Genomic DNA, 26,955 nt, shown 5'->3' with positions numbered 1-26,955 from the left:
AAACAATGAAATTTTAAAAATTAGTTTCATTGTTCTTTATTCATTATTTGTTAACTGAAGGGCGTTTTTAACTTTTTTCCATTTTTTAACTCATGAGTAAGGGTTTGAACTATTATTTTTAAGACACAACTTTTCCTCTACACCCAGGCAGGCCAAATTGGAGAAAGGCTATGTTCTTTTTGCAAATGACCAGGGGAGTCCATGGATTGGCTTTATTTAACATACACCTTTTTAGGGTAGCATTTGGCTTCATAAGATAAATGGTACTTGAAGCCTTAAAGCACTGGTCTCACTGAGCTTTCATGTGGAGTCGAAGGGTCAGTTCTGTTTTGACTTTGTATTGGCACACGTTGAATTACATTTTTTCATTCCTGAATTCAGATCCACTTTAAAAAAATAGATCCATTTGAATCTCTTTGTAGTTAAAAAAAAAAACCCAGCACCCCGATCTCTGTATTGAGGTCTACATCTCCATGATATATAACTCCAAATAACTTACAATTTAGTGAAAAGAACCCAATTTCTTTCATCAAGATGCAGCCTTTGGCCCCAGTATAGCTCAGTAAGTGTAGTCTAATCTCTGTGTTGTTTTCTCTTCCTCAGATCATTAACCTCAGACAGATCCAGGAGGTGTTTAATCAATTCAAAGTGGTGTTAAGGTAATAATGACCTTCTCCCCAACTGTAGAGCATTGAAGTGGAAGTGACGGTGCCTGGTTCTTCTGGGTTCTGTTACTAAGCTGTTAGAGCAGGTTGGGATTTAATTATACTCTGTATATCAGTTTTCCAAAAACAATGTTTAACCTGGAGACATATTTTGAGTAATGCTTTAAGCTCACTGAACAATTGAATTCATTCAAAGAACATGTATTAAGCTCCTGTTAGATAGATGACGTACTGATTGCCATAGGCAATGCAAAGGTGAATAAGAGATTGTCCTTGATATCAGAGGTTTACATCTATGGAAGGTAATATAATGAGTCATTTATTTCACATCATTTTTATTCATTCCAAATATTATTATGGTGGAGTATAATTTTTCATACCATGACTTTGGGGCAATGAAAACTTTTTTTATTTAACCACTTTTGACAAAAAAAACTTTCTAAAATTTGTTACATATGCAAGGAAAGCCTTATTTTGGGGCAAAGGACGGGACGTTGGGAAATGACTGTGATAGAAGAAGAAAAGGTATCAACAAAACTTTTTTTAAATTCATTAAATGCTTCTCTGTCTTTTTAAAGAAACCAAGGACATTGAACATCATTTAGTAAACTCTTAAAGACTCAGAATCATCAGATCGTTACTGTGAATACCAGTTTTGTTGTCTGGTTCTGTAATGCACTGATATATTCACTTGCTAATGAGGTCTATAGGACTGCTTGCCCCTGTACTAAATGGCCCTGACCTGCTGGTCTTTGGGTTCTCATTCTGCTTCTTTGTTTGTCCCCCTCCTTCAATTCCAGATTATCACCTGTCATACTATCTGTGGTACATGCCTATTAACTCTCGGCCACCACTATCACCTTTAGCATTTACTGCTTCACATGTCATGGACACGTAAACTTATAGAGCTAAAAGGGTCCAGAGTTCATCTGTTACATTCTTCACGAAACTGAGAAACTTTTTCAGAACCTTAATATGTCCAATTGGAGCGAAAAGGCTCACATTGAGGAGTTACATTCCTGGATTTGTGGTGACCATTTCAGCAACGGAAAGACCTTCACTTCTTTATAGTTTCATAATTATTCCAGATGATTATCTCCTAATAAGTGAGGTCCTATTGGAGTATGATTTCACTTTAACATTTAAAAATAAAAAGTCATTTCCATACCCATTCTGATAACTGGACATGTAAGCTAGCTCTTCTGTGACCTGAACTAGAAACTAACACATACGCTGAGTGTGATCATCACGATTTTTAAAAATTTATCAATAATGTTATAGTTGTAAATGAAAGGACTCCAATATGGAATCACTTAGTCTGAGTGGTCCTAGTGACCATAAGCATGTCAACAGTAACAGACAGTCTGTATTTTTCCCATTGCCCTGACTTATTCTAAGCCTATAAATAACCCTGACCCATGATTGGAGGAGGCTGCTGGTGACAACAGCCACTGTGTATTGGACAACCTCCCCACCCTGACTGCCACCCCTTTCAACCAGCATCTGGTCCCCAAGTAGAAAACTATTCTGCCTGAGTCTGGCACCAATCAGCAGCCCTGGGGACTTTCCCCATCACATCTGGGTTGGATAAAGAATGCCCCCTCCCACATCTGATGCTCATTGTCTGCCTCTGCTCAACTCGCCTTTAAGGTAGAAGACTTCTAGTTCAGACCTCATTCTGAGTATGTACTTCCACCAAAGTCTTACCACTATACACATCTCCCTACTATGAGTTACTTTGGTTCTGTGTGGCCAAATTTCTGTCTGTGTTGGGGTGTGTGTGTGTGTGTGTGTGTGTGTGTGTGTGTGTGTGTGTGTGTATGTGTGTGTGTGTGTGTGTGTGTGTTTCTTTCATTTTTGGCTGCTTGTTGCACTGCATAATAATAAAGCTCATACTTACACTAGCTTTTTGAGTATCAATTTTCTGTAAATCCTTGAACCCCACATTCTTGCTCTGATCTAAACCATAAGGTCAAATAGAGTAATAAGCTTAGAAATGCACATTTAAGCTCAGCCTTTGAATTTGCTACTTACTCTCTGGTCAACTGATTCTCTGTGTTTTCTAAGGTGTCTCACTGTACTTTCTCTTGAATTTTGATAATGAGTCTCAGCATGCCACTTTCCCATTCAAAAACCTTCAGTAGCTCCCAATTGCCTAGAAGATAAAAAATATGGATCCCATAGCCTAGCACTGAAGGCCTTCCACAATTTGACTCCTACCTTTCCAGATTTATGTCATTCTACTTCCCTTTCATGATCTATATGTTCAGCCCAACTGTCTCCTAAATCCAATACACTTGTCTTCCATCCTACATCCGTGCATTCACACAACCATCTTTCTCTGCCTCGTATAAATCCTTCTCTTCCTTCAATGCTCAGTTTAAGGGGAACCTCTTTTGTCAAGGCTCCCTGGGAACTTCCAGTGCTAGCGATCTCTTTAGTTTTTCTTACGCCAAACTTGTGGGTGTCCATGTTGTAATTCCTCCCCTTCACATCTAGTAGAACATAAGGACAGGGACAGTTTGGGGTTGTTATTTTTGTCAGGAGGGTGTATCATATTGCCTGACACCTAAAGTTTTTATTAAGTGTTATTTGAATTGATTAATATGCCATTGGATTACATAATGGAAACAGCATCAATATTGCAAAGTAACGAATGTTCAGTGAGAGCAAAGAGTGCTTTCTCACGGGTTTGTTTTTAATTCAGAATTCCGACTGGCTTAGATAAATGCACACTTTCAACTTGACTTCCAGAGAAAAGTTGGTCTTTCATTCAGTGACTAATGTCATTCTTTCTCCAAAGCCAACAAGAACAAGAAGTGGAGGCCAACTTGCGTAGAAAGTATACCCTGATCAACAAGAACGACTATGCGACCATTACTGCTGTCCAGAAGGTAGGGCTTTGCTGGGCTTTTCTAGACTGGAACTCCTGCTTGGGATTCTCCATCACCAGACCTTGTCCAGAGAAAGTTTCTTGCATTGGAGTAGAACTAGGGATAAAATAGGTAAGAGGAAGATCCACTTTGCAATTCATCTGAAAACGTCAGTGATGAAAGGCATCAGTGATGAACTTCTCCTGCAGGCCTGCTCAGGGGTCAAGGGGCTAAGGATTGAAGTGATTGTGGTCATGAACTCAATTAACCACCACACCTAATGTTTGGGAAGAGAGGAATCCGATCAATCGTGGGACAGAATTCTAATCTTTTCCTGTCTTTGGGCTTGTCCTTATTCAGGCTGGACTGGTTGATGTGGAAGGCAACACAGTAGGAGAAACAGATGGACAAGGGTTTGGGCTTGGGGTTGCGCCTTTCTCTGCAAAGCCTGGAAAGAAAGGCAAGATCAAGAAAACATTCAAAGATGCAACAGGGTGAGTTGCCTCACAAGGCTACTACTTATTCTTGCCTGTTGGACCTATTCCTGTTGTTAAAGGTATTGATGGACTTGTTCCCATAAGGAAAAATCATTGTAATTAGCCTAGTTTTCCCCATTAACTATGGTTCCTTGTGGCTCTCTGAAAGAACTAATTCACCTTCAACATAATCTTTAGAATATGCTCAGAGAGGCCATCTAGTTCAGTCAGTCCCCTGTCTGATGGATGAATCTCTTCTATAATATCTCTATAAGGTCGTCATCCAGTCTCTACTTGAAAAATATTAGCAAGACATAACTCACTATTTCATGGGGCAACTAATTTCATTACTGGATAGCTCTTACTGTTAGGAAATTCTTTCTTATAATGAGCTGAAATCTGCTTCCCTGCAATTTCCATCCATTGGTCCTAAAGGAGCAATATATACTCAGGAAGCAATTCATTAGATACATTAAAGGTGGCATTCTTACCCTCAGAAGACTTCCATTCTAAAAGAGATGGAAAAAAGAAACATAGACATCCCAGTGTGGGGAAAGCACCTTGTCAGATAGAAAACAAATATCAAACAAATAAAACAGAGTATCCAGGCCAATTCAAGGGTTGGGGTAGAGGAAGTTGTCTTGTGTGGTCACTGTGGCCTCTGGCTCAATTCATCTAGGAGCCTGCTATCCTCCAGATTTTTGCCTATCATGTCTCACAGTTGAAAATCACAAGATCAGAATTTTGTGAGTATGATTCTGTGTTCTATTGTCTTTACTTCAACTGACACATTGTCATAATTCTCACCTGGGAGATAAGACAGGGGAGAAAACTGGAGGATAGGAGGCTCCAGATGAATTGAGCCAGAGGCCACAGTGACCATGCAAGACAAGTCCCTCCACATCTAACTCTTGAATCAACATGGGTTCTTTTCTTTTCATCTGACAAAATGTATTCCACAAATCGGTATTTCCATGTTATTTTTTTATAAGGCATATTAACAGAAGAGAAACAAGGAAGGAAAAATTGGAAAACAAAAGCTTTCTTGTGTTAAGAAAGTGGAGATGTGACAGGGCCAATCATTCCTAAGCAGAGCAGTGGAGAGTCTTATTCCATTACCCAAAGGCAGATCCCAAGTCCTCACCTGTTGTCTTTTGACCCAGGTATGGATGGAAAGGCCACCCATCTGTCATGGGGATTTAGGACTTGGGAGATGAAACAATTCTGCACACACACCCCAAAAAAATCAACCCAATAACTACAAGGTTTTAGAAACTTAAGTAAAGATTTCTTCAGAGCTATCATTGGCTCCTTTGAAAATGTTTGAGGTGAAGGTTGATGATAACATATCAGCAATCTTCTTTTTACTATAGAAGATGTGACAAAGGCTTATCATTTCTGCCCTGGCACAGCATCTGTAATAACTGCAGGATTCTGTCAGGGCTAAGATGTCCAGGATTCTCACACTATATCCCTTTTTTTAGAACTTCGAACAAAAAAGAAGGCTTTCTCAGCCCTGTGAGTGGGAAGGATGTAGAAAGTTTTTCCACATCAAGGACTCAGCTGTTATCATCCTCCAAGGAAGTAGATGTCAAAGATGTGCCCTCGCGTGATCGGGAAGCTTCCAGCAGTGAGCCTGTTGCATCAGATTCTCCAAAGGAAGATTCCCGTACCACTAGGTGAAACTCCTTTAAAGTCTATCTCCTTTCAGAGGCAAGGGATCTGGACTGAAGCTAACATGCATTTATAAGCACCTACCATGTGCAAAGCACCATGCTAAACACAGGGAATACCAAAAAGAACAAAAACTACTCCCTGATCTCAAAGAATTGACAATCTAATGGGAGAGACCCCATGTACATACTGGATCTATGGTATAAATAGAAGGTGACATTCGAATGCAGGGACTAGGGTGAGCAGTGAGAGTGAGGAGAGAGAATTGAGAAATGCCTCCTAAAGAAAGGGACTTCTGAGCTAAATCTTGAAGGAAGACAGAGAAACCAAGAGGTGGAGGAAGGTGAGAGGGGTAGAAAATTCCAGACACAGGGGCCAATCATGTTCTTGGATGGGGTCTTACAGTCGAATGATAGAGTATCTAGAGGGGAGGAGAAGGTAAGCAGCCTGAAAAGGTAGGACAGGACCAGATATAAATGGCTTTAAATGCCAAACAGAGGATTTTATATTTGATCCTACATGTAATAAGGAGGCCCTGGAATTTATTACGGAAGAGTACATGGTCAAACCTGTGCTTTAGAAAATCACTTTGTCAGCTCAAATGGAAGATGGCTAGAGTGAAAGAGAAACTTGAGGCAGGTAGATGAATTATAAAGCTATTGTGATAGTTGGGGTGGGAAGTGAGGTGATGAGGTCTAGGGATGAAGTAAAGGTTATGCAGCAAGAAATGTTAAGAAGGTAGAAATGACAAGATTTTGCAAGATACTAGATATACTGGATGAGTGGGAGAGGAGTGGAGAATGACCCTGAAGTGGGCTTGGGAACAGGGAGAACAAAAATCCCGATTTGGGCATCTTGAGTTGGAGATACCCATGGGACATCGCATGTGAGATGTCCAAGAGGTGACTGGCAATGCAAGATTGGGGCTGGATAGAGAGATAATAGAGCTCAGAGGGCCATAGGCATGACAATTGGATCCACAGGAACTGCTGAGATCACCAAGTGAGATAGTACAGTGGAAAGAGAGAAGAAGGTCCAGAACAGAGTCTTGGTATACACCCACAGTTAATAAGCATAACCTGGATGAAGATCCAGCAAAGTGGAGCAAGAACGAATGGCCAGATAGATAGAAGAACCAGGAGAGAAAAGTGTCACAAAAATCTAGCAAATGATCACAAAAAGAGAAAAGTCAGCAGTATGAAAGAAGTCAAAAAAGACAAGGATTTTTAAAATGCCATTAGATTTAGCAATTAAGAGATCACTGATCACTTTGGAGAGAGCAGTTTTACTTGAATGATGAGTTTGGAAGTCAAATTGCAAAGAAGCAAGTTAGAGAAATGGAGGCACCCAATGTAGACAATTTTCTCAAGGAATTTAGTCAAGAAGGGGAGGGGAGATATAGGATTTTTAAAGATGGGGGAGACATGGGCCTATTTGTTGTAGCAAAAATATAAGACAAGTGATTGAAGACTGGAGAGAGAATGGGGGATGATAGTAAATGCAATCTGTTAGAGAAGGTGGAAGGGGATGGGATCAAGGTTGCATGTAGGGGAGTTTATCTTAGTAAGGAAAAAGGCTACCTCTTCATCCTAGACAAGAGAAAATGAGGACATAGTGGGGGAAGATGCCTGAGTGAGATGAAAAGGGGAGGAGGGAAAAACCTAAGTGAATAGGCTTCATTTTTTTCCAGTAATATATGAGATGAGGTCCTTATCTGAGAGAGTAGGGAGATGGATTTCTGTGGGAGGCATGCGAAGGAATGAGAAGGTGTGGAAGAGTCACCATCTTAAATATGAAAGCTAACAGATCAGGGAGATGTAAAAGAATTGCCTTGCTTCCCTGAGATTCCCTAACATAAATATAATAGACCCCTAGTCAACTTGGTTTTGTGATTTTTCTATAGATCTGTTCAGTGTTATGTGAACAGAAGCAATGGTACTGGGTGGTGGGATAACCCAGAGCTGGGGTTTAGCTAGATGGGACTGATAATGAAACACAAGAACAAGGGATTTGAATGGAGAGGATGGTGTTGATTTCAACTGATTCACTAAAGAGTCAAGATAGGAGGGAGAGGAGAAAGTAGTTTGTGTGGTATGATAGCCCAGAAAAGAACTGAGAAGTAGAGGGATTGGAGGTCATGGTAAGGACCAAGAACAGGGTTAAGGGTTATAAGGCCCAGGGAAGATGGGATGATAAAAAATTATGATCAGATAAAGGAATTTCAGATTTCATGAACAAAGAAGTGGAACACTTCATCCTCTTATTCTTAGAAAGAAGTGGTGGGGCCACGATCACAGATAATCCAAGAGTTGAAAATGATCAAGATCATCTTTTAATATTTCCCTTTCTCCTTGGTTTCCCAGACCTGGCACTCCACCTCCTAAACCATCAGCTTTTGAAGAATTTAAAAATGAACGTGGCAGTGAGATCAACCGGATCTTCAAGCAGAACAAAACCATACTGAATGACCGGAGGAAGAAAGCCAGTGAGACTGCCCAGAGGATCAATTCTATCAAGAGAGAAATTGACACTACCAAGGAGGCATTGGATGTACAGAAAACTTTCCGAGAAGAGCAAGGTGATAAAGGGATGGGTCCCCTAGAGTTTAAGAAAAGGCCCTGGGAAGTGGAAGTCAAGTATGAACAGAGTCACATCCCCTTGAAGGGGGCTCTCTTGAGTCACCTGGCTGAGTCTGTGGTTTCAGCTCCACAGGCAGAGTGGACTGGAGGAGGTGCTCTTGGCTATTAGTTCCAAACAGCAGGCCAGTCTAAACCAAGGGGAGCCTAAGATTCTCAGGAGAAAAATTTAAGCTTACCATAGGAAAAAATGTTGGTCCCCATGCTGGTGAATTCTCTCCCTTGTTACTATTGTCACACCCAGGTTCTTGGTGAATTCTGGGATGCTGTGGAGTCTACAGTCCCTTGTCCTGTATTTCTCATCTCATGATCTCTATAGCTGACACCACAATAGCAGTGTCAAGCCCCAGCACTGATGCTATTTCACAAGTGAACTCCTGGGTCTGTTTTACCCAGGGATCCTGATAAGAACCTATGTGGTCACTGTAATACCAATGTGATATGCATAGCAGTTGATATGAATATGCATATGTATTCCCAGGGTTTGTTCACAAAATATAAAAAACTCCCCTCCTCCAAGACAAAACCAAAATATTTATTTGGAACATTGCTATTAGGATACCAGAAGGCAAGATTTAGTAAGGTACTCATCATCAGTCCAGGGATCCCCAACATTGCAAGCAAGTTCTCCTAGGCAAGTTCTTCCCTCAGCATTTCTCTCTGTCTCTTTCTCGCTGCCCACTCCTTTCTCTCCAAACAATACAATATATACTACTAGTATTATGGTAATATATAATATATTAGCACAATATATAAAATGTATTGTAATGTATTAGTAATATATATTGCTAGTTGTAATTACTAAATAGTAATTGTTTCCCTGAAGGTCTTCCCCTCCCAGTTTGATTTTTTTTTTTATTAAAAGGGCCATCCCTTGAGTAACTACTTAAAGAAGCCTGTTCATTGAATGGGTGTATCTCACTCAAAGTGAGAATGTGAAAAGACCTTAGCCTGAAAGGGCCTGGGTCTCACTCTTCCTGAGTCATTTCCAGTCATCCTGATGAATATCAGACCACTGGACTCAGATGGCTCAGAAGAAAATGAGGTTAGTGACCTTGCACAGCCCTCACTCACTCCAATCAAAGTCAACTGCAAATCATGTCATCATTCCCTGATGTCATGGTCCTCTTCAGAACAAAGGACAAATACAACAATACATACTGTTTCCAATCAAAGACTATTGATTGGAAAATCACAAAGCACTTGATTGGCTTAGTGCTGCCAACCTTGGAAATCAGCACTTAATTAGAAAGATATGGGAATCCCTGTGGCCCAGAGCCTAATTGGCTCTGCACCAGGGCTCCATGTGAGGCCTATTAATGGGTGGGGAAGATCTTATATCCCATTAACCTTACAGTCACATGATCAGGGCTTTCTGTTGGTGGGAAATTAAGTCCTGCCTAGAGTCATCTGAACCCCATTGCTTCTCACCTCTTCTCCAATGAGTGGTAAGAGGACTGACAGTCCCCTGTCATCTCTGGTTACAGGAAGAAGGTTAGTGGAAGTGACCAGGAGTCCCCTGCCCATGACCTACATCTTCTCGTCTTGGGGTAGTCGATTTGTACCAAGTTTCTCAGATCCCTTTCCCTCAGTGCCTTTTCAGTGGTACAGCTTAGAAATCCAGCTTACAGGACCATGCTGGGGACCACTTGAGCTTTGTTTGGTGGGGATTCCTATTCACTCCAATTGCTCTAGAGTGGACTACCTCGAATAAGAAGAAAAAAAAATAGTGAGATCAGCACTAGGTGAAAGGTGGCTGTCCAGCCAATGTCTGAAACCCAGTGATTGGAAATAAGGATCTCTTAAAGCAGTTAGTAAGCATTAGCTGAGCACAAGAACTGTCCTAAGCACTTAGTACTAAGGGGTGACTACCTCATAATAACTAGGATGCAGGACTTATAGTCACAGTTCCAGAGTTCAGATCTAGGCTCTACTACTTAATGACTTCACCGGGGTCAAGTTACTTTTCCTCCATGGGCCCCATTGTCCCCCTTTGTAAAATTAGGTAATGTCTGTGATCCTTTTCAGCTCTAAATCCTGTGATTCTATACTGTCCTTAAGATCATGAAAGAATTTTCCTGGGTAGCAACCTAGGTCAAGAGCTCTGTCATTTAGAAGGCATGAACCCAACTTCTCTCTGTGCATTTCCCTCATCCCCCAATCTTCAACCTACAGGGGAATATGAGAATAAAGGGCTGATGATCATTGATGAAGAGGAATTCTTACTAATTCTGAAGCTGAAGGAACTAAAGAAGCAGTACCGGGGAGAATACCAAGACCTGCGCGACCTTAAGGCTGAAATTCAGTACTGCCAGCATCTGGTGGACCAGTGTCGCCAACGATTGCTCACAGGTAAGTGGCCTTGTGTCTGCAAGTCAGCCTCTCTACCAGGCTCCAGGGCACCAACCCTGATTAAAGGGCCAAGTTTTTAGGATGGGGAGGATGGGGTGTTAATGTTCAAGTCAGGCAGGGTCTTAAAGTCAATATACAAAAGTGCTCTTATTCCTTTAGGATGTGGAAAAGAAGTTTTTCAGGTGTGAAGTTCTTCAGTCTAACTGGATAGAGCTGTAGGGCAACTAGCTATTAATGGGAGAAAGGACCAGCCATGCCCAAAGTGAACTTTAAGAAGCTAGACAACTTTTTTCAGGAGTCCACCAAGATAGCCAGCTTGCTCTTAGGAATGCTTCTAGCAGAAAAGCCCTATTGAGGGACCTAGAATCTATCCCAAATTCCACATTGTAATTTTTATCCCTAAAAGGTCACACTCATACACCATGGTACTTCTCTTACTATGCAAATGGTTCTCCTAGCCAAAAGTTGTGAGAAGGTGGGAGGGCAAGCCTCCTGTATCAGTTCTCTGGGTTTATCTCTGAGGTATCAGACCCAGTTTGCTGTGGATACTTAGGCAAGTTTTAGATTTAAGAGGTGTGAAAACATTCTCCAAGTATGAAGAAGCTCTTCATTCCAACCTGATAGAATAATAATGGGCTACTCTCAGCTGGCTACAGGTAGAGAGCCAGGACAGCCTTTAAAAAACAAAATACTCTCAAAGGAGTGGGTCTGGATGTCCAGCTCAGAGGAGCACCTCTAACAGAATTCTGCAAGGTGGAGAAGGGAGGTTCTTTTACTCCCCCCACCCAAACCCATGGCATAGAATCCCCTCTATGAGCCAAAACAAGCCACTGTTTGAGTTGAGGTCACCCTGACAGTTGGTCAGGAATTGCCTGTCATCAGACCTTTCATTGAACCTGGCTTCGGTTGCATTCATCCCCTGAGCCTCAGTTTTCTCATTTGTAAGACCGGGACAATACCACTTACATTGCCTAACCCAAAAGGTTGTTTTGAGGAAGGCATTCTGCAAACCTTGAAGGGCTGTGGACATGCTGCGGGGCCTCCAGAGAAAGAATTGTAAATGGTAGTTATGATTGGTCTTGTGATTATCATTATGGGGGGAGGCAATGCTGTTCAGACAGACAGGATTCCTCCATTTTATGGTGCCATCTTCCTCCTTTCAGAGTTTGATATCTGGTACAACGAATCTTTCCTCCTCCCTGAGGACATGCAATCACCTCTGAAGGCTAAGGGTAGCATCAGACTAGGCTTGCTACCCCTGAGCAAACTCACATCACTGGTAAGGTAAATGGGGGTCAGCTTATGAAGCTGGCATGGAGTGGGACCCCAGGCAGCCTCAAGGGTAGAACCCAGCCTTAGCTCCCAGTCTCTCCAGGGCAATGCTAACCAAAGAGAAGGAGCCAGTGGCTTCCTTGACTTCCCAGTGCCTTGACTATTGAGGAAAAGACTGGTAGAAAAGGGCATCTGGCTGAAATTTCACCCTCCTTCTGGCCCAAAGTAGTTTCAAGACTAGCTAGAAGATGGGTAGTCCCACTACAGTGGTTTAGGATTAGTAACATGGCCTGTAGAGTCTTCACTGAGGTACTTCTAAGTCAGTCCAAACCATCCAGATACTGGAGATGGTGCTACTACCATCTTTGCCACCACCACCACCACCTCTGCTGCCCTACAGGAGAGGAAAAGCCAGTTTACCCTCCACCCTCACTTCCACCCTGTGCAGAATGGGCCACCTCCAGCACTTCTTGCTAGACCATGTAGCTCATTTATGAAGTGGCAATTAAGGTCTCCCTTACCTGCTCCCACATGACCCAGGGGCAGACCTTCAGCTCGCCGTAATTTCTTTTTCACTTCATCCCTCCCAATTCATCAAGTTCATTTATCCCCTTCTAGTGACATAGCTCCTGAGCCAGCCTGGATTCCGCATGGTCAGTCGCTTCAATGATGTTCTGAAAGACACCCTTAATTCTCTAATTTGTTCATTCGTGCAGCCAATTTTTATTTTTTAAGTAATCCTAAGAGCTAGGGAATGAGAGCTTACAAGGAGGCACTTTAAAAAAAAGACTGTGATGGAAACATAAGGCATTTCAAATTGAGATCAGAACATGACCCCAACAAAGAAAATTTCTTGTGGAACCAGATACGAGCCCTTGTGCCAGTCTCTTGTGCCTAGAACACAAAGCTTCCCTGCCTTTTTGCCCACCATCCCTGAAGCTTGGAATGACCCCTTCCTCTCCCCTTTCCCAAATGCCCCTTCCTTCAGGATGCCCTCCCACCCCCATCACTACAGGTGCCACCCAGCCTCCTTGACTCTCTCAGGCCACTCTGGCTCTTCTCACATACTTAATGTGCTGTCTTGTGATCTAGTTATTTTTTTCTCTTCTCCCTATTGGATTGTAAGCCCCTTGAAGACAATGACCATGTCCTTTTGCATTATGTGTCCCTAATAGCTAATACAGTTCCTTACATTTAGTTGGCACTTTGTAAATATTGGTGGATTGAATTGAAAATTTAGATAGTCACTGCCTTCAGGGAACTTAGTCTAGACAGGAGCAAGGTAAAACCCAAAGGAGACAGATTATGCATGGTCATATGTTACATGAAAGGTACCATAAGAGATGGGAGCCTCCACCTTGGGCCAGGCCAGACCTCACCTCTGGGCTACTCCTTCCACCTGCCTTCCCCTTCTTAAGGCCAAAGAGCCTCTCTAGCCAGAAGTCGTGGGAACCTGCAGACAGCACCCATGACCTGTCATGCTGACTCAGAGTGGTCCCTCAGGCCTTTTAGCACTTCTTTAGCACTCCCTAACTTTCTCCCCTCTCAAATTCCAAATGCTCTCCTTTCCCCTTGCTCTCAGGGGACTATCTCACTACATTCACCAACTTAATGGTAAAAAGAAAGTTGAGGACAGGTGTGTGAGATTGTCTTTGCTTGTTACCTCAAAATATTTCCTTCTCCCACCTGTCCTTCTCTTCCTCTTGAGGGAAGTGGTAGCCCTTCTCCTTTCCAAGGCAAGCCCCCTATACTCTCTATCCTCTTCTCCCAGACCTGGATCTGTGAATTGCCCCCTCTTTTTGACTCTTTTCATCCTCTCCAGTTTCCTTTCAAACATGTAGCCTCTCATTCATGAGATACTCAGCTTCCATGACTCTGCGTCCTGTTCCTACTTCTCTGACTACAGCTTCTCTATTTCCTTTTCCAGAGAGCCTCATCTCTCCCCTAACCCCTCATTGTGGATACTCCTCATATTCAGCCTTTGATTATTGAGGGGTTTTTTACATTTTTATGTTTTGTCTCCCTACCTAGATTATAAATGCCTTGATGGCGAGTACCGTGTCTTACACCACCACCTACAGTACCTAACACTTGCCTTGCCTTTAAGAAGCAGCTGATACATATTTGTGGATTTCTAACAGGTTCCCCCTCTCATCCCTACCCCCCTCAAAGTTGTGAGCCTCCTAACAAGGGCTGCCTTCAGTGTGTCAGAGGAATGAGGCCTTTGTTCCAAGGTGTTCAGGTTGGAGCCTTTGCCTAGCCCTCAGGGTCCTTGCCTGTGCTGTGCTGAAACCCAAATTTTAGTTCTTGTGACACACCTGGGAGTTGTAGATTTCTTCCTACTTAGGATGCCCCAGTGGGGAAAGGAAAGAGAGCAACCGTAAAGATGCATGGGGGTCCGAAGCTTTGATGACAGGGCTCCAGCCATCAGCCTAGGAGAGGGGCACATTTGCAAGCCTTGTTCACATGCTAACTTCTCCATGAAGTTATCCCTGATCCACCAGACTACATGGGATCTAATTGCACATTAAAGTCTTTTTATGCATGTAGCATACAGATACAAATTAGAATTTGTACAACTTGTCTACGTTTCATCCTACCCCCACCAGACTGTAAGCTCCTTGAGGGCAGGGAACACCCTATTCTTTATATTTACATCCTCCCCCGCCAAGCCCCTGACACAGTGCATTGCACAGAACAGACACCTGATAAGTGTTTGTTCAATAACAGTTGAATGAACTAATTAATTTCCATGGCTCTCAAGAGTCAAGGGACTCTCATGGTTCTGGGAAGCTGTCCAACCACTTCCTGGGTTTAATGGGCTGTTCCCTTGTCCTTGCGCATAGGCTGAAGATGATGAGGATAAATTTGGCCAAATCCAAACATCGGTCCTCCCTGAATGTCCCGACTCGGTCTCTTTCTACAACGCCAGAATGAAGTTGGACCAAAAGGTAAATTAAAAAGAGTGCATTATTCTTAACACTTTCTTTCAAGGAGCTCGAGTATTTAAACAATCTGCTTTCTTCTCATTTAATACTTGAATTATGATAAAAGGGAAAATTTTTTTGAGAAAAAGTAATGCATCATAGTGTTCAGGTATATAGCACACCGCCATGTCATACATGGGGAAACTGAGGGACACTGAGGCTAAGTCACTCAATAGAGGTCAAGCAATGAGTTGTGTCAGTATCATGAACAGAGGCTGACAGAATTTTGTAGGCAATGGAACCAGAGATCCCTTCCTTTATCACCTACAGTGCCTTACAATAGTCATCTGAGGAGTACTAAGAACTAGACACTCTTTCTTTGTAGATAGTACTGGGTTCAAAATGCATGTAGCCAAGAAGGGAAGTGTTAGCCATGGATGAGCTGGGATAGATGACTCCTCTTCTCCTGGGATGACAGAGCCTACAGAGGAAGCTAGGGAGCAGAATGGATAGAATGCTGCACCTTGAGCCAGGAAGACATGAGTTCAAATCCTACCTCAAACATTTAATTACCTATGTGACCCTGAGCTACTACTCACTTAACCTCTGTCCTTCAGTTTCCTCAACTTTAAAATGGGGATCATAATAGCACCTACGTATCATGACTGTATTAATGCCCTCCCCTCCATTTTATAGATGAAGAAATGGAGACTCAGCAAAGTTAAGTAAATTGTCCATGGTCATGGGGTTGTCAGAAGCAGAATTTGAATGTAGGCCTTCTTGACTCTAGGACCTGTACTCCATCCACTTTACCAATAGCCTTTCATTCTTACCTTTTTGCTTCCCCTCGATGGTTTTTTCTTTTCCTTTAAGACTTTTCTTAAAGGGGCCATGCCTTCTAAATGGTTAGATTGTGTTAAAGTCAGTGTTAAAGAATGAAAAAAGACAGAAATACTAATACAGTTGGGCTCATTTGAATTCTCAGATAAGTGTAAAATGTCAGCAAGTGCGATATATCAATATATTGTAGGTGACCCCCAAGACCAGGCCCTTGCCAACTGTCCTCCTGACCAACCCTTATTTCTTTTTTTCTTTTCCCAGCAAAACTATTCTAAAACCATGGCCAGCTTCCAGAATAAGAAGCCTGGCCTTGTCCCCACCGTCCTGAAGGAGAAGTCTCCCAGCGACTACAACCTGCCATAGCAGGAAGGGCAGGGCCTGGCACGCTGCTCTCCGGCCTCCCGGTCTCTGAGTCTGGCAGAGAATAGATAACTGTTGGATTGTTACCCTGCCATGCCTAGCCCACAGAGGAACATGTTTACACTGTTAAGTTGAGGCTTTTTTTTTGGCTTTAGTACTTTTTCTATTTTCTATGCAGGGACAAGAATAAAATATGTTTGGGGTGTTAGTCATTTCCAACACACTTTTGTTTCTTCACGTTATCAATCAAGTAAGGACTGAGTTTGGAGTAGAATAAAAAGTGGTTAACAGCACATGCTGCCTAAAAGCCAGTCTCATCCTTGGCGCCAAAGGCTTCTTGCCAATCAGTCCAGTCTCTTTACAGCTAAAAACTTGGCCTATACTTGATGCTTTACCTCCTCCACCCGTATCCTTTGATTTCTGAGTCTCTCTTTCACTGCCAGATTTTGGAAATAACTCAACTTTGTTAACCTAATCACAATGGAAGGTTGATATCTGCTGGCCCTGACAAATTCCACCCCCCACCCCATCCCCACCTTCCCCCTTAGTGTTAATCTCAACCACTTTTCCTGAGTGTCAACTAGATAGCATGCCACTGTATTAGGCAATAGAGGAACTGTGGTACAGACAGGCCCAAGAACACAGTGACCCTCCCTTGTTGGCCAATAGGTTACATGTCAAACAAGAGGACTGGCTTCAGCTCCCTGGCAATACTTGAGAAACACGCAACTTTTCGTTCATCAGTTTCCTGCCTTAAGCTTTTCCTCACTTAAATTTTTCAGCTGAACTGGTTACTTATTTCCAGATGTAATCTTAATTTCCTGGTGGAAATGCTGATAGGCTCATTCCCCTTCCCCCCTTCCCAGTATTACATTTAGAATACACTCAGGGCTACGGCTGAGCCTGAGTAAAAAGATCATCTTTGATTTGGTGAGACAATGGATTCCAGGCGCATGTTGCTGAATAATGGTATGTCTTTTTAGTAGATTATTTCCTTTCTGAGCTATTAAAAGCAGTAGAAAAATGACTACTTTTTTCCCCCAAGATTGATGGGAATTGGGAACTTTCTTTGAGATCTGGGGAATCACTTAACCTATGTTCAAGGCTCTCTGGGTTCAGTTCAATCCATTCAACAGGACACCCAAGAGATGGCTGATGCACAATGCTTCTCTGAGAACTGTCATTCATTCTCCTGCACTGTAATACTCAGCCTTCACTGAGGAGAGGGTATCAAAAGCCTGCTCAAAATCTTTCCCCTCACAGCCATATTGACTATACCAGTGGGTATATGCCTTGGCTGAGTACATTTTTTGTGCTTTCTCCAGTGTGTGTTTCAGCAGGTCTATGATACTGCTATGGTTGGCACAGACAGTAAGTGAGTGCTTCTGACCAGTCGGATCCCTCATGTCATAGGAAGCTGTAAGAAAAGAAATAAGTTTTGGAGTTACATAGGGTTAGGCTGCATGTCTACACACAAATTGTCTAGTCAACACAGTCTAGTCATGTCTGAAGCATAGGAAATACTTGTTCTACTTTACTCTGTCCTGGGCACCCCACCTCCAGAGTATTGCATTCAGTTCTCAGTATTACATTTAAACATGCACAGTAACAAAGTTTAAGCCATCCAGATGAAGGGAATTAGGATGGTGAGGAGATTAAAAATTGACATTCAAAACTGGGAGGTGAGCAGGTAGAGGAACTAGGATGTTTAGTCTGGAGAAGACAAAATTAAGGGCAAACATTTTAGACAACTTTAATATGGAACAGAATGATTCCACGTGTCTCCAGTAAGAACTAGGACCAATGGGTAGAAGTAACAGAGTCAGAGTTTGACTCAACATGAAGTTGGAGTCAGGACAAAGGAATAGGAGATGAGACACCAGTAGTTCCGTTTCTAATATTCAGAACTGTCCTACAATGGAACAGATTGCTTAGGAAGGCAAAAAAAAAAAATCCATGAAAGTTTTCAAGTAGGCTATCATATATGTTGTAAAAGGGACTCCAACACCAACTTGGAAACTGGACTCTCTAGGTCCCTTTTATTGTGAAGATCCTGTGGTCTATCTTACCTTCCTCTACTATCACCATGCATAGTTCCTACTCCTATTTCAAAATAATTGACTTCCTTTATAAGTCTATTAAGTCTAAAACTTTGTAATATTTTATCTTATGAATTTAAAAGCATTGTTCTGAGAAATGGTCCTTAAGCTTTACCAGACTTCCAAAAGAGTCCATGACACCAAATAGGTTAAGAGCTACTCTCCTATGGAATTATCTTTAAGATTCAGTGTTGTTAAAAAAAAAACAAACCAAACCCTTGGACCTTCCCCAGTTATGAAATAAGAGCAAGACTACTTTTTTTTATGTTCTCCATCATGTTGGTTATTCTTAGAATTGCTATGAAATCTGAGCTCGCTTCACCAAGGCACCACACAGTTGGGAAGTGCATCAATTGGTTTTTACAAGAGCTGCCTTACTACTACTCATTCCTTTCCAATAGATGGTGTCTGGAGTACCAAGATCTACTTTTACTTAAGCCCTCCAGAATTCCCTATTGGGAAGATATAGGCTGCACCCAGCCAGCCAACTGTATGGGACTCTTGGATAGAAATTCACTTGGTTGTTCGTGAAGTCCATGAAAAGCATCTACAAAACCTTTTGACTCATATTAATCTTGCAGGGCATTAAAAACCTCTTTCACAAGAATTCTCATCTAGCCAAAAGCACACATCTTGTACTCCTACAGATGACTCATCTCAACCAAAGTATAAGACTTTTACTTTTGTCCCCATTAAATTTCATCTCATTAGATTCAGTACACTCTGCTAGTACACAAGATCAACTGACTGTCAAAATGTTTCTATACCTCACAACCTTGTGTCATTTGGAAATGAATAAGTACATCGATGTATACTTTAATTCAAGTTGTTGATTAAAAAGAAATTGAAAAGCACCCAGCCCCGGGACACTCCAGTAAGAGATCCTACTCCAGCTTAACAAAAACAAAATAAGACAAGACCCTGCAAAATGACAGCAGCTAAGTCGCTGGAATTCCACTGAAGTAAGCAAATAGAAGTGTTAAAATCCCTTCATCTGGATTGGACTTTGGCTTATTAAATAGCAAGAATGAACCTTGTGAAAAGAAATGCCAAGCAGGAGGTTATCTAGTTTTTATGCCATAATCAGGACATTGCACAAACACCAGTAAAACAAAACAAATCCCATTGTGGTCCATTCACATCCTCCTTTTGTAATGGTACATGAGAATATCTGCTGCCATAAGGTAGCAAAAAGGGAAACGTCAACACAACAGAGACTACAAAAATGGCAATCCTGCCCATATTTCACATGTTGGGAAAATATGGGAAGGTAAGAGCTAAGGGGGATAGACTGTGCTTTGTCAGGAGCGGAAGGAGGAGTTATTCATATAATCTCTATTGGATCTGTAATCTTATCGATACCATTATCCCTCTGGTGATGAATGAAGCCATCCATGCCTGCCCATCTTTTGCATATCTTGCCCAAAGAATTGCCTCAGAGGGTCCAGTCTATGGGCTAGAGGCCTTTCTCACTTTCCCTTCACATCTCAAAAGTATCAGTGGAGCACATGAGCTGTCTGTTGATCATATCTCACTCTCACCATACAACTAGCTTGCCTTTTTTTGGATCATGTTTGTTTGACATCCTTTACCCCAGATTTCCTACATAATTCCTAGTCTGAATAATGGTTTGGTGGGGGTTCATATTCAAATAGAACCTTAAGGTTAATCCTGTAGCTAAGAAGTGCTGACTGAGTCAGGAGAGTTCAGTTCCAGTGTCTGCTCTGCTACTTACATGGGAGGCAACCTTGGGAAAATAATCTAATCTCTCAGCATCATTCTCATTTGTCAAATGAGGAATGATAGTTTTTGTACCACCCACCTGATAGAATTCTTCAAATATCAGAGATGATAGATGTAACCCTAAAACACCATATCAAGTTTCCTGTTAAAGAGATATTTTGCTTTCATGGGGTTTGCTCTCATGGCATTTGCCCCCTTCAGTTGCCTCATTGCCAAATGGAAGTGTTCTTAAATTCTCTAAGGTCAGCAAAGCACAAGCTCTGGCAATCTTACAAAACTGGAGAGTCCAGGTATGGGTCTGTGATAGCTGTCTCCGTACTCAGGGGACCATCCTGAATCTCACCCATTTTCCAGCCTTATTTCATGCCACACTCCTTTCCAAACACTACATGCCAGCCAAATAAACTGGCCCTCTCATCTTCCACTTCCATGCATTTGCACAAGCCATGCCTCATGCCCAGGATTCACCCTTGCCTTATCTCCCTTCACCCCTCAGAACTGTCTTCCTTCAAGGCTCAGCCCAGAGGCTGTTTCCTTCATTGGGCCTTTCTGGACTCCTCCCACAACCAGGGCTATCCTTCTCCTCCTCACTTTTCCTCCCTCTAGACTTAGCTTGGCTACATGTTTTATTGCCTCCCCCACTTCCACTCCCTGCAGTAGAACATATTCTCCTTAAGATCAGAGGATGGTAAAGAGGATAGGTCTTGGAATCAACAAGATGGGTCAAGTTCTAGGCCAGACCCCTACTAACTGTTTGACCTTGGGTAAATTACTTCACATCTCTGTGGCTCAGTTTCCACCTCTGTGAAATGAAGAGGTTGGGGTTCAAAGTCTCTCAGGATCCCTCTAAGTTGGAATCTATAAGATCCCATGACGTCATCTCTCCTTGTTTGTTTTGTGTCCTCAAAGCCTAACAGGTCTTTGCAGACATTTGCTAAATTGGATTGATTGGACTGAATTTCCCATCCGAGGGGGGGTTAACGGTGGCCCTGTAGGTCCTCCAGGGTAGCCCTCTGACTGAATCCACACTTCACAGAACAAGTAAGCTTATCATCAAAGGCTGGTCACCAAGGTTTTTTGCTGAGTTGTGTTTTTTTTTTTTTCCAGCCAGACCAACCCATAAAAATCATTTATAGCACAGAAAGATTCCAATCTGTGGGAATGAAAGGAATAACCCTGCTGAGGAAACCACAGATCCTCAAATTATTTCTCATAGAAGAAAAGTAGGCTGTGGCTACTAAATCCCTTTACAAATGTCCTTCAATTATCCATGCCCTTTACAGTTTCAAAGCCACATTAACCTTAATAATGTTAAGTAATAATATTACGTGCTTTGTTGCTGTTTGCTGCTGTTACCTACCTTACAGGATTGTGAGCAAAGTGTTTTGTCAGCTTTCAAGCACTTAATAAAAACCTATTTGCGTTGAATTGAAGGCAATGGAGAAGAGGGAGCCATTGGCTTGGCTTGGTGTTGGCTTAGCCCAGCAACATGATACAGTGGATCAAGAGTCTTACCTCAGAATCTGGGAGACCTGAGTTCAAGTTCTTCCTCTAACATATACTGACTGTAGGATCATGGGGAAGTCACCTAAGAATCTCAGTGGCCCAGATAACTAACTCTGAGAAAAGTTGGTACACAGCAGGTGACCAGCTGCATAAGTAATGGGGGTTTCCTTACTGGATTTCCTTATACATTGCTAATATCACAGTTCCCTCCAGATCAAAAATAATTTGTAGTACCAAGACAATCCATTGGCAGGAGTGAATGTGAACACTCATGATCAGAGGTTATTCCCCTGAAATTTGGACCCTAACCTAGGGATGCCATAGACCCTGGGGCATTAGGTATTTTGGTAATAAGCTTCTGGTTGATACAATATTTACACTGACTCTGAACTCTGGGGTCTTGGGATCATATCAACACCAGGTTTTAGAAACCCAAATGTAACAATAATCCATCTTCTTCACTCCACACCTTCTTTCTTAAGCCCTAACACCAATTAGGGGCAGCTAGGTGGTACAATGGATAGAGCACCAGTGCAGGAGTCAGGAGGACCTAAGTTCAAATCTCACCCCAGATACTTGACACTCACTAACTGTGTGACCTTGGGCAAGTCACTTAACCCCAATTGCTTCATCCTGGGTCATCTGCAGTCATCCTGATGAATATCTGGTCACTGGATTCAGATGGCTCTGGAGGAGAAGTGAGGCTGGTGACCTGTAGAGCCCTCCCTCACTCAAAACAAAGTCAAGTGCAAGTCATGTCATTATTTCTCTGATGGCATTGTTTTCTTTGGCAGTGAAGGACAAACACACACAATACCAATTAGCACCAAATACCTGGAAAAGCCAGCCTGCTTATATTCTTGAAGGTAAAGACCACACTTTACTTTTTTCTGGAGGCCCCACAATGTTTAGCACTGGGTCTTTCACATAGTAAGTGCCCAAGAAATGACTATTGAATGAATGGAGAGCCTACAGGTTGTTGGTGAAGGTTTAGCTGACCTGTCCAGAGAGAGAGAGGGAAAGGGTTCCAAGATACACAGCCATAGGCCCGTTGCAGCCTCTTCATTGCAGAGCTCTGGGGTTGGATCAAGGAGCAGTGGTTGCTGCGGGCCACAGACAGCAACGAAGTACTATAATGCTGGAAACAGGGTGAATTAAGGACCAGAGAACATACAGACCTCGGGAAAAACTAACTTGTTTATTCTGGGTGAGGAGGGAGGATGGTAGAGTAGAAGGGCAAACTCTCACCTTCCTGTCTGCCTGTCCCAATCCTTCCAGGCTCCATATAAGTCTTCCATATAAGACCTTCTCTGCAAAGCCACCTGAGACAACCCTCCACCTCAGTGGGGATCTCCTCAGTTCTCCATTCTAGCCCTTATCTGACATTTGCCACAAGCTGCCTTTTTAGGTTAGGATACCCTTTCTTGTCTTGTTTCCTGTTGGATTGTAAGCTTCTTGGGGTCAGGGATCATGACAAGCCCAAGCAGACACCAAACACAACACCTTGTTGCAGGATCCTCCTCTAAATTCAGTCCTTGCTATTCCCTTATAGAAGACACTTTCAGATCCAGGCCTTGAGCTGTCTATCATGTTTCAAAGAGAATTTATTAGGCACCAGACATTGTGCTGAGTGTTGGGAACACTGTGAGGCAAAAGCAATCCCTCCCTTTCTTAAGGAGGTCAGATTCTTTGGGGGGAGATGATATGGGTGTACAGGCATACATCAACTTCCTGCAAAGCAGATCAGCCTATTAAGGAGGACTTTAGCAAGAATTTTGCCAGCAATGACTAAGAGACAGATCCCCCTGTGATTGTCGCAGGACAATCTATTCCCTTTACCCTTTTAGAGATGGACAATGGAGGAATCCTTGAACTCCTGGGGGATGACCTCCTCTTGCCATATAACCTGGAAAATTTCGTTCAACTTTTGTATGAGCAATGGCCCCCCTACCTTGTAAATCTCAGCTGGAATAGAATCAGCACCAGGTGCTTTGCTACATGAAAGGAGCCTAAGAAGGGATTGACTTCAACAAATGGTCAATGGCCTCAGCACTGATTGATGATGGTCTGTTGAGAACACTATGGAAGTGTTCAGCCCATCTCTCTAGGATCATGTCCTTATCACTAATCAATGTGGCTCCATCAGCACTGAGTAGTTGTAATGCACTATAGGTTTTTGGTTCATAAATAGCTTTCAGGGAATCATAAAAGCACTTTGGATTGTTACTATCAGCATAAAACTGAATTTCCTCTGCCTTCTTACTGAGCCAGGAATCCGGCATCTCTCTAAGCTTTGCTTGTACTTTGCTTTTGATGGAATTAAATGCTGCCTTCTTAGAGGTGGATGAACCATCTTGCTCGTATATCCTGTGGAGTTCTCGTCTTTCGTTTAGCAGTTTCTGAATTTCTCCATCATTTTCATCAAACCAGTCTTGATGTTTGTGAGTGTTCTGACCCAGATGAGCAAATGCAGTGCTGTACACCAAATCTCTGAAAGTTGCCCACTCCTTTTCTGCTCCACTGTTGCCTACTATGTGTTGACTCAACTTTCCCTCCAAGTTAGCAACAAACTGTTCACACTCAGAGAAGAGCTCTAATTTGTTGGCAATGATCCTTCACCTGGAAGATGGTTATATACCTGAGAGCCAGCGTGGCTTCAGAAAGGGCCAAGGAACAGTCGATATGGTGTTTGCTGCCTGACAACTTCAGGAGAAATGCCAGGAGCAGAACAGAGGCCTGTACACAACTTCGTAGATCTGACCAAGGACTTTAACACTGTTAGTCATGAGGGCTTATGAAAAATTATGTCAAAATTTGACTGCCTGGAGAAGTTCATCAGTATTGAATATCAATTTCATGATGGCACATTTGCCCGGATTCTGGAAAGTAGACAATGCTCTCGTGCCATCCCAGTCACCAATGGAGTGAAACAGGGCTGTGTGCTTGCTCCGGTGCTTTTTAGCATGATGTTTTTAGTCATGTTGTCAAATGCTTTCAGTGAGGATAAGCATGGCATCAAGGTCAACCACCGTACTGATTTTAAGTTCTTCAAACTGAAAAGCCAAGACCAAAGTGGAAGGAGTGTTGGTGCATGATTTTCTGTTTGCAGATGATTGTGCACTCAATGCAGCCTCTGAAGCTGAGAGGCAACAAAGTATGGATCAATTCTCTGCTGCCTGTACTCATTTTGACCTAATAATTAACACCAAGAAAACACAGGTGCTCCATCAGCCACCACCACACCATCCATACATGGAACCAATGGTTACAACAAATGGAGAAGTTTTGAATGCTGTGGATAAGTTCATTTATCTTGGTAGTCTACTTTCCAGGGATGTACAGATTGACAATGAGGTTGATGCATGCATTGCCAGAGCTAGCTCAATGTTTGGGAAGCTCCGAAGAAAAGTTTGGGAGAGAAGAGGTATTAGACTGACTACCAAACAGAGCTGTTGTGTTGACTTCATTGCTGTATGCCTGTGAAACATGGACAGTCTACCAGTGCCACGCCAGGAAACTGAATCGCTTCCATTTGAACTGTCTTAGGAAGATTCTGAAGATCACCTGGCAGGTTAAGGTACCAGACACTGAAGTCCTTGCTCAAGATAAACTGACCCGTATTCAAACTATGCTTCAGAGAACACAACTCTGATGGGCTGGCCACGTTGTTCGAATGCAAAATATATGCTTGCACAAAAGACTATTTTATGGAGAATTCTCATGGGGCAGGCGATCACATGGTGGTCAGAAGAAGCGATACAAGGACACTCTCAACGTCTCTCTCAAGAACTTTGGATTTGACTGTGAAACATGGGAGACACTGGCACAGGACCACTTAGCATGGTGTGCCCACATCAGAAAGGGTGCTGTGCTCTATGAGCAAAGGAGAATTGAGACAGCACAAAGTAAACATCGGATGTGCAAATTTGGAGTATCTATCCCAAAAATTCATACGGACTATCTGTGCCCAACCTGTGGTAGAGCATTCTGAGCTTGTATTGGTCTGATCAGCCACAGTAGGACACAATGAAACTTCACTATTTCATGGTGATGTCATTTTGGTCCTCTTCGAAAACGAAGGACAACAACCAACCAACCAACCAACCAAGCAGATACCAGGTGGCCTGGGGTAGGAGGGCCAGAGGGAGGGACTCGAAGCTCAAGCACCTAAGTAAATAAGGAAAGGCCCCACAAAGAAGGTGGTGCTTGAGTTGATGGAAATTAGGGATTACAAGGACAAGGGCAAGGGCACAGAGGTGGTGATAGAAATGGAGGGGGAGTGGCCAGTATGGTGACACCATATTGAGTGTGAAAGGCAGTAACAGGAAGGTTAGGATAGGGCCAGGTGGAACGATGCTTTAAATGACAAACAAATTTGTATTTATATATATATTTGATCCTAGATGTATCAGGGAGCCATTAGACTTTACTGAACAGGGGTGGGGGGAGTGGGAGGGGCTTTAGAGAAATTATCTAGTTCAGTCCCTTGTCCCTGTCCTCCTCCACCTCCAATTTACAGGTGAGGAAACTGCCCTGAACATGACCTGCACAGGTGGAGCTGGGATGAGAACGAGACTCCAGGGTACAACTCCCATCTCAGCTCATACCTAAGGCCCTCCGTGACCAGCCGAGCACACAGTGATCTCTCCCTCCTTTGAACGATTATACTGAGACATAGACTCCACAGACATTTAGCTTCCCTTGCTTTATAATAATATCTCTGATACCATGCATGCTTTCTGAGGGCAGGGATTTTCTTTAAATCTTGCCACAGTGCCCACTACAACGAGGTGGCACTGTGTAGTAACTGACTTGGTCTTAGAAAGTTCCATCACCAGCTATGCCATGTATTAGGCAATTAATTCATGTCCCCTGTCTGAGCCTCAGTTTCTATCATCTAGAAAATAGAGGAGGGGAAAATATTTTTGTATGAGTTATCTCCCTTGGCTAATATGGGGATCAGATGGGAATGGAAGCGTGGTACTTGGTCACTATAAAGTAATGTATAAATGTGAACTGGGGCAGCCAGGTGACACAGTAGATAAGAGTGCCAGGCCTGGACTCAGGAAGGCCTGAGTACAAATTCCACCTCAGACATGTACTAGCTGTACAAGTCACTTAGGCAAGTCACTTAACTCTGTTGGCCTCAGTTTCCTCCTCTGTAAAATGAGCTAGAGAAGGAAATGGTAAACCACTCCGATACCTTTCCCAAGAAAACCCCAGGGTCATGAAGAGTCAGACAGAGTGAAATGACTGAACAACAAATAAATGTGAGCTAGTCAAGTGGGCCTCCGTGACTGGGGCCTGGCTGACTGAAGGAGTGACAATGTCTGCTTGGTTCCTGTGTGGATCAGTAGGTTGCTTCCCAGTAGGAAGCACAAGCATGTTCAAAGGTCTCTCCATTATACTCGCTGTCTTAATGTGACTTCATGAGCACCTGACATAGAGAAGGATACAGGGTCCCCAGTACTCAACTCAGGAGCCAAGAAGCGCGTCACAGATGAAACCATGCTGTCCCAAAACACCTGGCCT

At 42.8% G+C, this 26,955-nt stretch overlaps 2 protein-coding genes across 10 annotated transcripts in view; one reads left to right on the top strand and one right to left on the bottom strand.

Annotated features, from left to right (window-relative positions):
• KIF9 (kinesin family member 9) overlaps nucleotides 1–16,368 on the top strand; it is a 73,474-nt gene extending 57,106 nt beyond the window's left edge. For 5 of the 6 annotated variants that reach the window (XM_072653462.1, XM_072653449.1, XM_072653471.1 and 2 more), the window contains 9 exons: nucleotides 604–659; nucleotides 3,469–3,559; nucleotides 3,899–4,032; nucleotides 5,499–5,693; nucleotides 8,052–8,266; nucleotides 10,500–10,676; nucleotides 11,840–11,955; nucleotides 14,795–14,899; nucleotides 15,977–16,368. In XM_072653462.1, the coding sequence (XP_072509563.1) occupies nucleotides 604–659; nucleotides 3,469–3,559; nucleotides 3,899–4,032; nucleotides 5,499–5,693; nucleotides 8,052–8,266; nucleotides 10,500–10,676; nucleotides 11,840–11,955; nucleotides 14,795–14,899; nucleotides 15,977–16,078 (1,191 nt within the window). In that variant the 3' untranslated portion in view covers nucleotides 16,079–16,368. Of the gene's footprint in view, nucleotides 1–603; nucleotides 660–3,468; nucleotides 3,560–3,898; nucleotides 4,033–5,498; nucleotides 5,694–8,051; nucleotides 8,267–10,499; nucleotides 10,677–11,839; nucleotides 11,961–14,794; nucleotides 14,900–15,976 lie in introns of all 6 variants that reach the window. The other variant, XM_072653481.1, reaches the window with a different exon arrangement.
• Nucleotides 16,369–17,031: 663 nt separating this feature from the next.
• LOC140533596 (uncharacterized) overlaps nucleotides 17,032–26,955 on the bottom strand; it is a 69,137-nt gene continuing 59,213 nt past the window's right edge. For all 4 annotated transcript variants that reach the window (XM_072653555.1, XM_072653550.1, XM_072653541.1 and 1 more), the window contains exons 9-11: nucleotides 26,880–26,955; nucleotides 22,423–22,561; nucleotides 17,032–17,492 (exon numbers count right to left, since the gene is read on the bottom strand). In XM_072653555.1, the coding sequence (XP_072509656.1) occupies nucleotides 17,260–17,492; nucleotides 22,423–22,561; nucleotides 26,880–26,955 (448 nt within the window). In that variant the 3' untranslated portion in view covers nucleotides 17,032–17,259. The remainder of the gene's footprint in view (nucleotides 17,493–22,422; nucleotides 22,562–26,879) is intronic.

The sequence above is a fragment of the Notamacropus eugenii genome, chromosome 1 (assembly GCF_028372415.1).
Source record: "Notamacropus eugenii isolate mMacEug1 chromosome 1, mMacEug1.pri_v2, whole genome shotgun sequence".
Lineage (NCBI taxonomy): Eukaryota > Metazoa > Chordata > Mammalia > Diprotodontia > Macropodidae > Notamacropus > Notamacropus eugenii.
This window is presented reverse-complemented; position numbering and strand designations above follow the sequence as displayed.